General features: G+C 43.1%; 1 protein-coding gene across 1 annotated transcript in view; it reads left to right on the top strand.

Annotated features, from left to right (window-relative positions):
* Positions 1-13,985, top strand: part of LOC116059779 (collagen alpha-1(XIV) chain-like) — a 252,849-nt gene that overhangs the window by 235,867 nt on the left and 2,997 nt on the right. Inside the window, exons 44-48 of the mRNA XM_035993029.1 lie at positions 3,230-3,265; positions 5,188-5,254; positions 8,044-8,232; positions 9,790-9,867; positions 9,963-10,118. Coding sequence (XP_035848922.1) covers positions 3,230-3,265; positions 5,188-5,254; positions 8,044-8,232; positions 9,790-9,867; positions 9,963-10,118 — 526 coding nt within the window. The remainder of the gene's footprint in view (positions 1-3,229; positions 3,266-5,187; positions 5,255-8,043; positions 8,233-9,789; positions 9,868-9,962; positions 10,119-13,985) is intronic.

Genomic DNA, 13,985 nt, shown 5'->3' with positions numbered 1-13,985 from the left:
TGTAGAAACAGCCTTTCTTTTACTGTCTATGGAGCTAGCTAGCTGACATGATCTACATCTGAGCTACTGAGCATGTGCAGTGCAATCAAAGATAGTACAGAAGAAGAAAAGAGGTCTCACTCTGTAGCTAAAACAGAGACCAGCTGAAAAGAGGATCTGCAGCAGTGAGAGAGAGCACTGCAGTACAACAAAAATATGGTGTTTTTTGAAAATTAAACCATGTAAACCTATTCTGGTACAACCTTAAAATGCAATTATGAACCTGAAAATGAGCATAATATGGCTGCTTTAATAAATAACAATAAATTGTTGTACCAGCAATATCTCCAAGTTTTGTTTTTCACTGTAGAAATCTCAAATGTCATAGTGATTTGCCAATGCAAGAGAGTACCGGCACCTTTTTTTTCCACTTCAAGTACTGTATATGTATATATATATGTGTGTGTGTGTGTGTGTGTTTGTGTGTGTGTATGTATAAACATAAAAAGAGTCTCTAAAGTCACTATAAAATATGAGGGACTGGATAGCAGACGGAATAAAGGACTTTAAATAGCGGTTTGTTTTCCTGGGTGGTGCCCTAAAGCACCGGCCTGAGGGCAGTAAGGTAAACTGTGAGGACAGAACATGGGCGTGTTGGTCCATAATTTGTTTGGCTCTGCAGTCGTCATCTCAACCAATCGAATTCCAGCAACAGAAAATAACAGCAGCGCTAGTGAATTCTTCAACAGGTGCTAAAAAAGAAACTCTTCTGTCACGCTGTCTTTGAGCCATAAAAAAAAAAAAAAACATTAAGCAGGGCGCCCGGATAGCTCAGTTGGTAGAGCAGGCGCCCATATATATAGGTTTACTCCTCGACGCAGCGGGCCCTAGTTCAACTCCAACCTGTGGGCCTTTGCTCCATGTCATTCCCCCTCTCTCTCTCTCCTTTCATGTCTTCATCTGTCCTGTCAATAAAGGCCTAAAAGCCCAAAAAATAATCTTTACAAAAAAACGTTAAGCAGTGTCATTTCTCAAGAACTGAAGCATATTTTCCTCCGGTAAGATCACTCTAAGACCTGCAGTTGACAAAAGTGTGGTAATTAGTTGAGGAGGACTCTGCAGTCCACCCACGTATCTGTAATTACGCGCTTGACAACATTTTGTTTCACAGCGGGGGGGAAAAAAGTAATTTGTCAGCAGCTTGTTTCACCTCCCACAGAACCTAATTTCTTCTTCGTCGCTGCAGTCCAAATGTGATTTAACATTTCATTTAATCAGGAGTGAATGCCATCGCACTGAGCGGTCACATACTGAACTGAACTCTCATGCAGCGGTAAACAATATGATAAATAGACCGAGAACAATACGCCTTGATGATGATGATGATGATGATGGGGGCAGAGCAGCGTGCTGTTTAACGCCTGTAAAAAAAGGGTTCATAGAGAGCGATGATAAGACTAACAGGAAACAACCATTTAACTCCTCAGTTGGTCCATCTTTGTTTAGCAGAGTTGTTTTAAGCCCAGTTTGTTTTTAGGACGTCGTAGGGAGAAGTTGCAGCGGTGTGAAGCGGCCCGTCTCAGCTCGACTTTAGACGAACGTCGAAACAAGTGGCAACAACGTCGACTAACAGCGATAAGTAGGCGTCGCATGTGTTGTACGCTAAGCGTAAATATGTGCCTGATCGTGCGCCTGGCCATTCATGCACAGTGCGTATTTCTCTGTGCCGGTCACAAAGCGATCCTCTTTCTCTCTCTCTCTCTCTGTAAAAAAGAGACCGGATGAGTGGGGAAAACTGGGGTGTGTGTGTGTGTCTCTCTATGTGCCTGATCGCGTGTCTCGCTGTGAAAATTCAAGACAGCCAAAATCACCATGAACCTGGGTGTTTTATTGTGAAATGTGTTTTAGTTTTGTAAAGTATCCGAATGCACTGTGGTCTTCCTGTATGTGGTTACCTGCCTGGCTTGACACATATGCTCGCGTCTCACGCAAGAAATAGAGGAGATGCCACAAATATCGCTGCAGCGCGCGGGCCGACACGGAAGCTACGCTACTACGTATGACCGGACAGATTGGATAACATGGGCATAAAAATAGCTGCCCAATGCTGCTATACACTGCTGTACGCAACGCTGTTATACGCGATGCTTACGCGCCCAGTGTGTTTTCACTGTAAAATGGTAAAAAGGCGACAAAACGTTGGAAAAAGGCGACAAAAACGTCAAAAAAAGCTTCCACTAAAGTGGAAAAAGCTTGTAAGTTGGAGTTTTTCTCGTTTTTTACGGGTAAATGTCACGTTATTTTCTCGGGGAAAGGACGCCGGGAGACGGCCGAAAAGGACGCTCCATAAGCCGGGAGGCGGCCCGCTGGGGACGCGCCACAATAACGGGATGGCGGAGGTTGGGTTTAGGAAAAACCTTACGGGGAAAGAGCGCCTTACACGCCGGGAGACGGCCACGGGGGACGCGCCATAGTAACACGTGGGACAAAACGCCACACGCGGGGACGCCGTCCCCAGGAAACAAAGCGCCACACGTGGGACTGTGTTGTTTGACCCATCCACCCCCCCGACCAACCTCCCTACGCGGATTTTTGGCTCTTTATACTACTCCCTACCATTTTCGTGCTGTGGCCACGAAATATGCTTCCCATTGAACTACATTACTTCACATTTTCGTGCTGGCCACCACGTAAAAACCGACAAAAACGTCTCCGTGAACACGTATCAATAGATTAAAATAACGTCACATTTACACGAACTGCCATGAGACCGGGCTGGAAGTACAGATAGTCGTTGCTATGGAGATGATCCACCGTCTCTTCTATTCACATTGGTGTGAACTGGCAGCTTTCAGAGCGCTGCAGACCGGCGCCTTGCAAGCAGCGTTGGGAGTAACGTCGTGTTACAAAAGTAACGCAATTACAGTAATGTATTGTTCTTTGCTGTAACGCAGTAATATAACGCATTACTAATAACATTTTGGTACTTTTCACACTGATTTTACATTATATGGCCGTGTAGTTGGCATTCAATTTCACCCTAGGTGGTATTAAAAAGAGAACCCTGGGGGGACCCAGGTGAGAGGATTTGTTTGTTGACGTGTCAGACGTGAAGAGAGAGAGAGAGAGAGAGAGAGTCCTTTGCGTCGTGTTTTCTTAGCTTCTTCAACCTTGCGTCTGCGGCGTTGAACCCTTCACCCTACGTTTGTGTTGTTTTTATCCTTTTTTCATTGATGCGTCTTTGTTGCAGGGTCCTCCTGGAAGCAAAGGGGAGAAAGGTGAACGGGTAAGTTGTTTCTTCTTGTTCTTCAACTAACGATTGTTTTCATTGTCGATTAAAGATGCTGTAGGTAGGATTGTGAAGATCCAGGACTTAGCCCAAAAAATCTGAACATCAACAACTTCTCAGTCCCTCCTCCTTTCCGCTAAAGCCCAAAACGGTCTCCTAAGCCCCTCCCCCCACAAGGGAGAATGAATGTGTGTGCATGAGCAGTGATTGACACGCAGTTAGACACCCCCCCTGGCCCCTGATTGGTGCATCTGAATAGGGAGCGGTGGATTTTTGCAAATCCCACTACAGGCTGTAGGTGGTGCCAGGTTACCTTCTTCATGTAGTTCTACTGGAACATAGGGTCAGTTTCAGCAAATATGACAGAAAGTTAGTTTTTTTAAGTCTTACCTACTGCACCTTTAATCTGTGGATTATTTTCTGTATTAATGGCCCAAAATGACATCCTCAAATGTCTTGTTTTGTCCACAACTCAAAGATATTCAGTTTACTGTCACAGAGGAGAGAAGAAACTAGAACAATCTTCACATTTAACAAGTAGTTTCTCCCCTTAAAGGGTTTGTTCATACTAGGTTTTAAAATTAAGTTATCTTCAGTTAATCAACTGCTCTAAAAAAAGCTGTTTCTTCAAATAAAATATATAAATGTAACTGTTTTTACTTTTTTTGTCTGTGTACAAAACCACTGAAGCTATTGATTCAGCCGTTGGTCATTTTTAAGGCTGCAGTTCATATTTCGGCAGCACTTTGTGTTATTTTATTGCATTACATTTTGTTCTGTAACCCTATTCATACGTAGTTTCCAGGAACCAATGGATCCTAATCAGATAACAGACTGAAAAAGAAAGTCTTCGAAGTAACGAGCAGCGCTGTAGTAAAAAGTGTTGCAATCAGTGCTGCGTGTTTCTTCCTGTGGTAACGACGACGATAACAACATCCTGTATCAGGTTTAGTATCTGTGCAGCTACGGGGGGGTGTTGGGGGGGTTTCCGCTGAATGATGCTGAACGAGCCGCCGCTCCATCACTCAGAACAGAAGTCACATCTTTAAAACACAGGATATGAACGCCCAGGGACATCACACGCACATCGACAGATTATTGTGAAGAGAGGTTAGTATGGAGAATAAGAATAAGATATATGCGTAATGTCGGGTACTCACTAATGTGTGTTCCATTCCCCACACAAATACCAAGCGTTGTGAACACGCAACACTTGTTGTTTTAGAATTGTGTTTATCTGCTTTTTGCCCGGACTGGCTGTTTTTCCAGCAGAAAAAAAACAAGTACGCCAACAGGCAGTAGCATATTTAAAGCACATATTTACCAGGGATAGTGGGTAGTAGTGGAATTTAAATGACTTGAGAGTTTCTGTAAATGCTTAATTGGTAACAACAGCTGTCGGCGAATGGCTCGTTGTTTTATTCTATTCTTGAAAGCTAAAACCTCAGCAACAGTTCGCTCAACTGGCGACAGGCCGCGTGTCAAGAAACAGGCGGCTGTTGTGTTCACATGCAATTCATTTTTTCATGTAAATCTCCTGACAGAAAGCTGTTGATCACTTGCACGTTGTGAGTCATTAGCACATTCACACAGGCAAATTAAGGACTGCTAAAAATATTCTGAAAATACAGAATGCATTCTTTTCTCAGAAAAGGCATTATTCTTCACAGAAAAGTTCCCTGTGTGTGGTCACAGCATCAGCAGTTTGTTGGAAGAGTTGGAGAAATGCTGCACATTGATGCAGCAGCTCACAAACACATTTTGTTATTAACTCCCTGTTTATATTTCAGGACACTTCAGTACAGTTCTGTCGTTAGTTGTAACCACGAATCTACGCCAACTGCAGCAGGTGAGTGCACAGTCGAGATTACAGATACAAACATTAACAGGAGCTCTGCGTGTGTCTCTCGTGTCTCCAGGGTGACCTGCAGTCGACAGCGTCAGTCCAGGACATCGCCAGGCAGGTCTGTGAGCAGCTCATTCAGAGTGAGTAACAACACTCTGCGTGTTTCTGCGTAACATACATAAGTATAACTTACATAAGTTTGAGGGGGAAGATGTAGTTTAAGGATCAAGGTTAGAATCAGGTTCTGGTTAGTGGATAAAGAATGCATCGTCAGTATAAATACAGTAAGTTTGTCGCCAGTTCTTTTAGAGAGAGGGGGGGGGATTTATCATTTCTTTGCAATTAAAAGTTTCTGAAAGGATCTACAGCAAAAAAAAACATGTGCTCATCGGCCTATTTCTCTCTGGCATAGTGGTAATGTACTGTATATATTTCAGCCAGTTCCATTATATCTCCTCCATGAGGGTCTAGTAGTTTTGTGACCTTAAAGGCACAACCAGTAGGACACACACACACACACACACACACACACATACAGACACATACACAATCACAACCACACACACAGACACATACAATAATACAGACACACACACACACACATACACACACACAGACAGACACATACACGCATACAGACACACACACACACACACACACACACACACACACACACAGACAAGCATACAGAAACACACAGACACACACGCAACCACACACACACACCGACAGTCACATACAAGCATACAGACGCACACACACACACACACACACACACACAAACAGACACATACAAGCATACAGACACACACAACCACACACACACACACACACACACACACACACACAAACAGACACATACAAGCATACAGACACACACACAACCACACACACACACACACACACACACACACACAAACAGACACATACAAGCATACAGACACATACACACACATACACACACATACACACACACACACACACACACACACACACAGACACATACAAGCATACAGACACACACACAATCACAACCACACACACACAGACACATACAATACTACAGACACACACACAACCACACACACACACACACACCGACAGTCACATACAAGCATACAGACACACACACACACACACACACACACACACACACACACACACACAGACTGACAGACAGACACATACAGACATACACAAACACACACACGCACAACCACCCACACACACACACAAAGTTAGATCACTGATAGTAGAAGGCATGGCCAAGGCATGCAAATATAGCGAAGCAAACATCATGCCGGCCAAGCTCGTTCCAAAACGAGAGTAAATCTGTGCAGCTGCAATCAAGATCAAAGAGATTTTTGTGTTTACAAACCGCAAACCTCAACCAAAGTCAAATCCTTGTTCTGCCGTCGAGCCTGAATGCTTCGTCCATTTCATTTAATTACAAATCTTTATTTTAGGACTCGGGGAATCAATTAAGGGGGACTCATTTTCAATAATGACAAAGTCATCAAACAATCAAATAACCAACCAGTTAAAATAGTCTCAGGCTGTGTCTCAAAGCGCCTACTTGCACACTTCAAACCCTTAGTTTTAAGTATATAGTGGCGATAACACAAAAAGTCAGTTCACTGAAAGTACCAGGATGACCCCCTAAAAACGGTCAAAAAGTTCAGTGTGGAACGATGGACCCTACTCGCACTAAACGGGCGCCATCTTGTCTACAAAGCGGAAGGGGAGGCTCCACGCCCTTGACCGGCAGCTGATTGGACGAACGCGTCACGTGGGTCTGGCTGCTCAAGAATTTCAAAGCCAGACCACAATGGCGGCTCGTTCGGAATACGATCTCGTGTTTTACGAAAATAATTCCCCGAAACGTGTTTCTGAAAACATTTTAAGCGAGAAATAGGCCGTGCAGTTGCTGAATCTGTCTGTTTTTTTGATCGACGTAAGATTTTCGACCGCTACTTATTTGCATACAGGAAAGCCCGTATTTTTGGCGGGCTGGAAAATCGCGTTGACCTCCATGAGGGTCTTGTAGTTTTGTGACCTTAAAGGCACAACCAGTAGGACATACACACACACAACCACACGCGCACACATACAAGCCTACAGACACACACACACACACACATACAAGCCTACAGACACACACACACACACACACACACACAAACAGACAAGCATACAGACACACACACACACACACACACACACACAGACACATACAAGCCTACAGACACACACACACACACACACACACACAAACAGACAAGCATACAGACACACACACACACACACACACACAGACACATACAAGCATACAGACACACAACCACACACACACAAAGACAGACAAGCCTACAGACACACACACACACAAACAGACAAGCATACAGACACACACACACACACACAGACAGACACATACAAGCATACAGACACACACAGACACACAACCACACACACACACACACACACAGACACAGACACACACACAACCACACACACACACACACACACACACACACACACATACACACACACACGCACAGACAGACACATACAAGCATACACACACACACACACACACACACACACAATTTTTTTGATCGACAAAGATTTTCGTCAGATTTTGAGAGGCGGCGATCCGAGCAACCGCTACTCATGTCTGTCATACAGGAAAGCCCGTATTTTTGGCGGGCTGGAAAATCGCGTTCACATGTGTTGCGTTCGTCGCATTTGTCACGCTCATCCCGCTCGTCATTTCGGGTAAGTATTTTAAGATGAGTATTCCTTTTGGGACAATACTAACCATCGAAAGTGGACACTACGGCAGGAAGTGGTCAGTGTACTGACGGAAGTATGCGGAATGAGACACAGCCACAGTCTTCTGGGGATTCATCCCTCTTTATGTTTTCAGGCCACATGGCACGCTACAACTCCATCCTGAACCACGTGCCCAGTCCGCCAGTGTCCATCCGCACTGTGCCGGGACCCCCCGGAGAGCCTGGCAGACAGGGATCTCCAGGGCCCCAGGGAGAACAGGGACCCACAGGAAGACCCGGCTTCCCAGGACAGAACGGACAGAACGGGCAGCCGGGAGAAAGAGGTAAACTGGTAACCTGTAACTACCGCAAGAGAATGCTTTGATACAAAAGTAAGATGTTAAAAGTTAGAGATGTACGACTGTCGGGGTCCCACCCCAGCAGCTTTAAAGCATCAAACTTTACAAATTTAAAGACTGTAGATCCTCACAGTACGTTCACAAGCCGTCATGCCTCAAAGAGTTCAAACGTGATGTCTACTTAAAGGGGAACTATTATGCTTTTCTGTATTTTCTGTTTAATCTATAACGTTACTATGTCAGACGCTCTTGGCTCCGTATCACGTCACACCGAGCCCTATTTCCCTATATGGTCATCTGCTCCTCGTTACTGCAGTGTTTTTGTTACACATGCTGCTACATGTAGCTAAATGCTAACGTCAGAGAAAGCTGTAATCTTGGCTGCCGACGTTGTCAGTTTTCTCCGCAATATGAGAAAAATCAAGACTTTTTTAAACATTAAAGCATGTAAACATGGTCTAGTACAGAGGGGCCCAAATTCTTTCATATGAAGGGCCAAAATGTATCTGGGTGGCCGCCCACGGGCCAAAAATAAATGTCAAAGAATACCGTAATTCTTGTAATTCCACGTAGATAAAATGTACGTATGTGATTTAATAGGAAAGTTTAACAGCACTCTGCTTAACATTTACAAAACTCAGATTAAGTTCCATTTAGGCTGCACAAAAATGATGTTTTTTTGTAGTGGCTAGGGTTAGGATTTTATAAAGCTTTTCAAAATAAGAGCATATTGTCAAAGGCCATGCAGGGCCAATACAAAATGAGCACTGGCCAAACTTGGCCCACCAGCCACAAATTGGGCAGCCTAGTTCTAGTAGAAACGCAAACTACACGTAGGAACCTGGAAACGGTATATACTGTAATAGGTCTCCTTTAATACTCTCCCAACATATTACAACACTGTGTGTGTGTGTGTGTGTGTGTGTGTGTGTGTGTGTGTGTGTATGTGTGTGTGTGTCTGTCTTTCTGTGTCTGTCTGTGTGTGTGTGTGTGTGTCTGTCTGTCTGTCTGTCTGTCTGTCTGTCTGTGTGTGTGTGTGTGTGTGTGTGTGTGTGTGTCTGTGTGTGTGTTTGTCTGTCTTTCTGTGTGTGTGTCTGTCTGTCTGTCTGTCTGTCTGTCTGTCTGTGTGTGTGTGTGTGTGTGTGTGTGTGTGTGTGTGTGTCTGTGTGTGTGTGTGTCTGTCTGTCTGTCTGTCTGTCTGTGTGTGTGTGTGTGTGTGTGTGTGTCTGTCTGTCTGTCTGTCTGTCTGTCTGTCTGTCTGTCTGTCTGTCTGTCTGTCTGTGTGTGTGTGTTCTGTCTGTCTGTCTGTCTGTGTCTGTGTGTGTGTGTGTGTGTGTGTGTGTGTGTGTGTGTGTGTTTGTCTGTCTTTCTGTGTGTGTGTGTGTGTGTGTGTGTGTGTGTGTGTGTGTCTGTCTGTCTGTCTGTCTGTGTGTGTGTGTTCTGTCTGTCTGTCTGTCTGTCTGTGTGTGTGTGTGTGTGTGTGTGTGTGTGTGTGTGTGTGTGTGTGTGTGTGTGTGTGTGTTTTTGTGTCTGTGTTTCCAGGGCAACCAGGAGAAAAGGGTGAGAAAGGATCTCAAGGTGTTGGAGTCCAGGGCCCCAGAGGACCTCCAGGACCCCCCGGTACATTAAACCACACTGAGCCGTACACACTACACCAGAGGTTCTGAATCACAATCTCCTGATCATTGCTAACAAATTCCTCCTCCCCTTCCCAGGAGCTCAAGGCCAGGGCAGACCTGGCAGTCAGGGTCCCTCAGGGCGGCCTGGAAATCCCGGGACCCCTGGTCGTCCCGGGGTCCCTGGACCCGTCGGCTCCACTGGGCCTCCGGGCTACTGCGACCAGAACTCCTGTGTGGGCTACAATGTTGGAGGTAGGTAGGGTCTAGTCATCTAAGTGACTAATGTGAACAAAAGTCTTTGACGTTGGTCTAGTATTGAGCGAGAACGCTGTAACCGTCAGCCGTGATCCGGGCTGCAATGCAACCCTAAAGGACAAATGTGCATCGTCAGTTTGCGTCCACTAAAAGTGCTGTCAGGCTCAGATTATTATTCTAAGTGTCTGACAACATTATAGAAAGGATCCCGACAGAGATAGACCTTTCTGTTAAAAAATTAAGATGCTTTTGTTTACCATGAAACAGCCCCGAAATCACCATCACCAAACTCCACCAGACTCCATGTAAATAATCACTACTTTTAGCGTGTATAGCGGCAGCATGTTTTTACATTTGAATGGGTGAATTTAGGGTCTATTTCAACCAAACCAGAGTGGTGATTGTTGGAAGGGTGAAGAGACAAACCAAGACCACTTTTAAATTTCTTTTTTTTAGTTTGTCGACTTTTAGTGAAGTGTGTTTTACCATGATAAAATTACTGTTTTATTACATGGAGTCTGGTGGGTTTGGTGATGGTGATTTCAGGGCTGTTTAATGTTAAACAAAAAGGATCTCACTCTTTAACAAAAAGCTCTATCTCTGTAGGGATCCTTTCCATAATGTTGTCAGACACTTAGAATAATAATCTGAGCCTGTCAGTGGCAAAAACAGAACTTTTAGTGGACGAAAATTGAAGATGCACATCTACCAATTAACGTTACATTAGAGCTTGTTTCACCGTTGCTGACTACATCGGTCTCACTTAATACTGGACCAATTTAAAAAAAGTGTGCTCCCATCAGTCACTTAGACACAACAACATGGGAAAATAGTCCAAAAAATCCAGGTTGAAAACAAACAGAAGATACACTCAAAGACTAAACTTACAACTAGTGTGATTTAAAAATGATTTAATATAAGTTCTGTCCTTGTTAGTAATGTGTCATTGAAATAGGTGAAGTTATAATAGTTAATATTTAAGTTACTGCTGTGTAATTACAGTAACAGTGTCGAGGTTAGAGGACACAACCTAGGTCAGTGTTTCTCAAATGGGGGTCCGTGTCCCCCTAGAGGTACTCTAGAAGGACTGCAGGGGGTACGGGACATTTTTTGCAAAATGTTTTTCAGTTACAAGGCTGTAGTTACTTCTGTCTTTTTTCTCTCCAAGTTTGTCGCTTTTTTCAAAGTTTTTGTCGCTGTTTTAGAAGTTTGTCACCTTTTTTTGAAGGTGTTGTCGTTTGTTTTGACCTATTCTTGCCTTCCTTCCTTACTTTTTTCTACTGTCTTTTTTTCTTCAAAATCTTTGTCTAATTTTTGAACGTTTTTTTCTGCTTTTTTCAAAGTTTTTGTCACTTTTTTTTTTAAGTTTGTCCCCTTTTTGAAATTATTTTCACTTTTGTCGCCCCAGTGTTGCCTTCCTTCTTTCTACTGTGTTTTTTTTTTTCAAAGTTTTTATAACTATTTTCGACCTATTCTTGCATTACTTCCTTCTTTCTACTGTCTTTTTCCAAAGTTTTGTCGTGTTTTTTTAAAAAGAATTCTCTCCTTTTTTCATCATCTAAATGTTTTCCAGGTCCAAGGCTGTTATTTAGTAAATCTGTCGCTGACAGCGCTGTATTCTTCCTCTTTATAGAGACTTTTTTTTTCTACCAAAAATGATTGCCGCTGGTTAGAGGGTACATGGCTTAAAAAAACTGTTCAAAGTGGGAACATTATTGAAAAAAGCTTGAGAACCACTGACCTAGATCATAAACAACAAGATACCCGTAAGAACAGAAATAATAAGTAGATCATACATTACTGTATTTAATAATGACACCATGTTGAATGTAGAAAATATCTTTTTTAAACCCATCAGCTTGTTTAAACATGCAGACATTGTAAAATGTATGATTGAGCATGAAAAGCTTTTCAGTGCTGAGAATGTATTTTGGATTGAAGGTCGGCATGTGAAATGTTTAATTCAGTCAGCTCCTTTTCACGTTGAAAAGCTGCCACCGAGTTAAACGGTCGGCATGTCACTGGAGTCATCCGTCCCACGCTCCGTGTATTTGAAGGTGAAACTGGAAACACCTGGAAATTGCACTGCTCGTGTGCTCAGGTTGCATGTCTCAAATGCACGAGGAATTCAAATCCAAAGATGTACATTATCATTTATATATTTCAACTGTCATTTGAGTTTTTTTTGTTTTCTTTCCTCCTCGAAGTTGCCTAAAGTGTCACTTCACCCAAATTATATTATTATATTAATTATATTACAAGATAAAGATGTGAACATTTATCAAAACAAAAACAGAAACCTGAAAGAGGACTTTCTTTCCACTGGGTTCAAACTAAATCTAAACAATCAACATCTTGCTTTAAAGGACAAATCCTGCACAAAATGAACGTAGGGGTTAATAACACGTGTACCGAGTTGACCGTTCTGTGGGATATGTTTTCATGCTAATCTAATGTGACCAGTTTTAGTGCAAACCGCTAATTAGCTTGTAACGCTAGTCGTCGGGGCCACAGATAAAGAAATAGCTATTTCTACACCATTAACAAGGCTCAAAATAGCACCACACTTCCACAGTAGTATAATGAGGGTCCCTACATGTAAACCAAAGCATTGAGAACTTTGTAAGTTTATAAAGACAGTAGCGTATACAGGCAGGCGCCATCTTGTTAAAACAGTCACGACGAGTCGAACGATGAACGCCGTGCAACGTGAGCTGAACCGTCACTTGAAATCTCCCATGGTCCGTGGTTTCCCAATGGGTCGATAGGAATTACATTTGTGAAATGTAATTACATGGAAATGCATGAATTATATCTGTTCATTAAAATATATGGGTGACTCACTACATGAGTACTGGCATGAAAACAGATCCCAGCGAACGGTCGACTCGGTACACGTGTGTTATTAACCCCCTGGGTTCATTTTGCGCCGGATTTGTCCTTTAAGTGAAAAAAATGTTTATTATGAATTGGGTGAACCGGCATTTTAAGCTTGAAACTACACACATCTGGAAACAGTACTTACATGGTGACCAAATCCCCGACTGACTCCTGCATGTTAACATTTTATTTTGTACTATCGGGGTGAATTCACAAAAAGATTGGGACACTTTTGCAGCTCCTAAAAACCATGTGATTCTCAAAGCACCCCTAAAAAAGATGAATGCACCTTGAACAGCGTCTCGATGGGTTATTCTGTTGACTGGAAAGATGCTGCATGGAGGGTTTCCTTATTCACATATCACCATCAAATACACCAGGACTCGGCACAAATTACTTTGCAGAAATTCACATAAATGTTTCTGCTGGCAGCGTTTGTATCTGCTACGTGTACAGTTTTTTCTCCAGCGTCAAAAAAGAGGGAGACTTTCTCACCCTTTCACGGGAAAAGACACACGGGAAATTATATTTTCACAGCTTCACAGTTAACACCACAGAGCTGTCATCACATACACAAGTCAGCAAACATGCCTTTTTAAACATACGGTTGGTATAACTAATCCTGACAGTCAAAGAAAACCCAACATGAGTCATCTTTACCAATTAAATGCATGAGTGTGTGAGGACCGTCTGCATGTTGTAATCATTCCTCTTTCTTTGTCTTTGTGTCTCTCCGTCGGCCCATCTGTCTGTCTGTCATCGCCTCCTTTTTACAACTCTTCCTCTTCAGAACAGTATCTCAGTGACAGCTGAGCCACTTTCACAAACTCTGCAACAAAAATAGGGATTATGAGCTTTAACTGCTGCAAAGGCTAACACATACTGCAGGGAATGAAGTGGTGTCACTTAGGACTGTACCGAACACTTTAAATCCTTCATAACATTGACATTCGATACTAAAATACGGAGCCCCTAACATGACAT

Source organism: Sander lucioperca, chromosome 16, assembly GCF_008315115.2.
Source record: "Sander lucioperca isolate FBNREF2018 chromosome 16, SLUC_FBN_1.2, whole genome shotgun sequence".
Taxonomy (NCBI): Eukaryota; Metazoa; Chordata; class Actinopteri; order Perciformes; family Percidae; genus Sander; species Sander lucioperca.
Note: the sequence above shows the minus strand (reverse complement) of the source record. Positions and strands in the feature narration are given on the sequence as shown.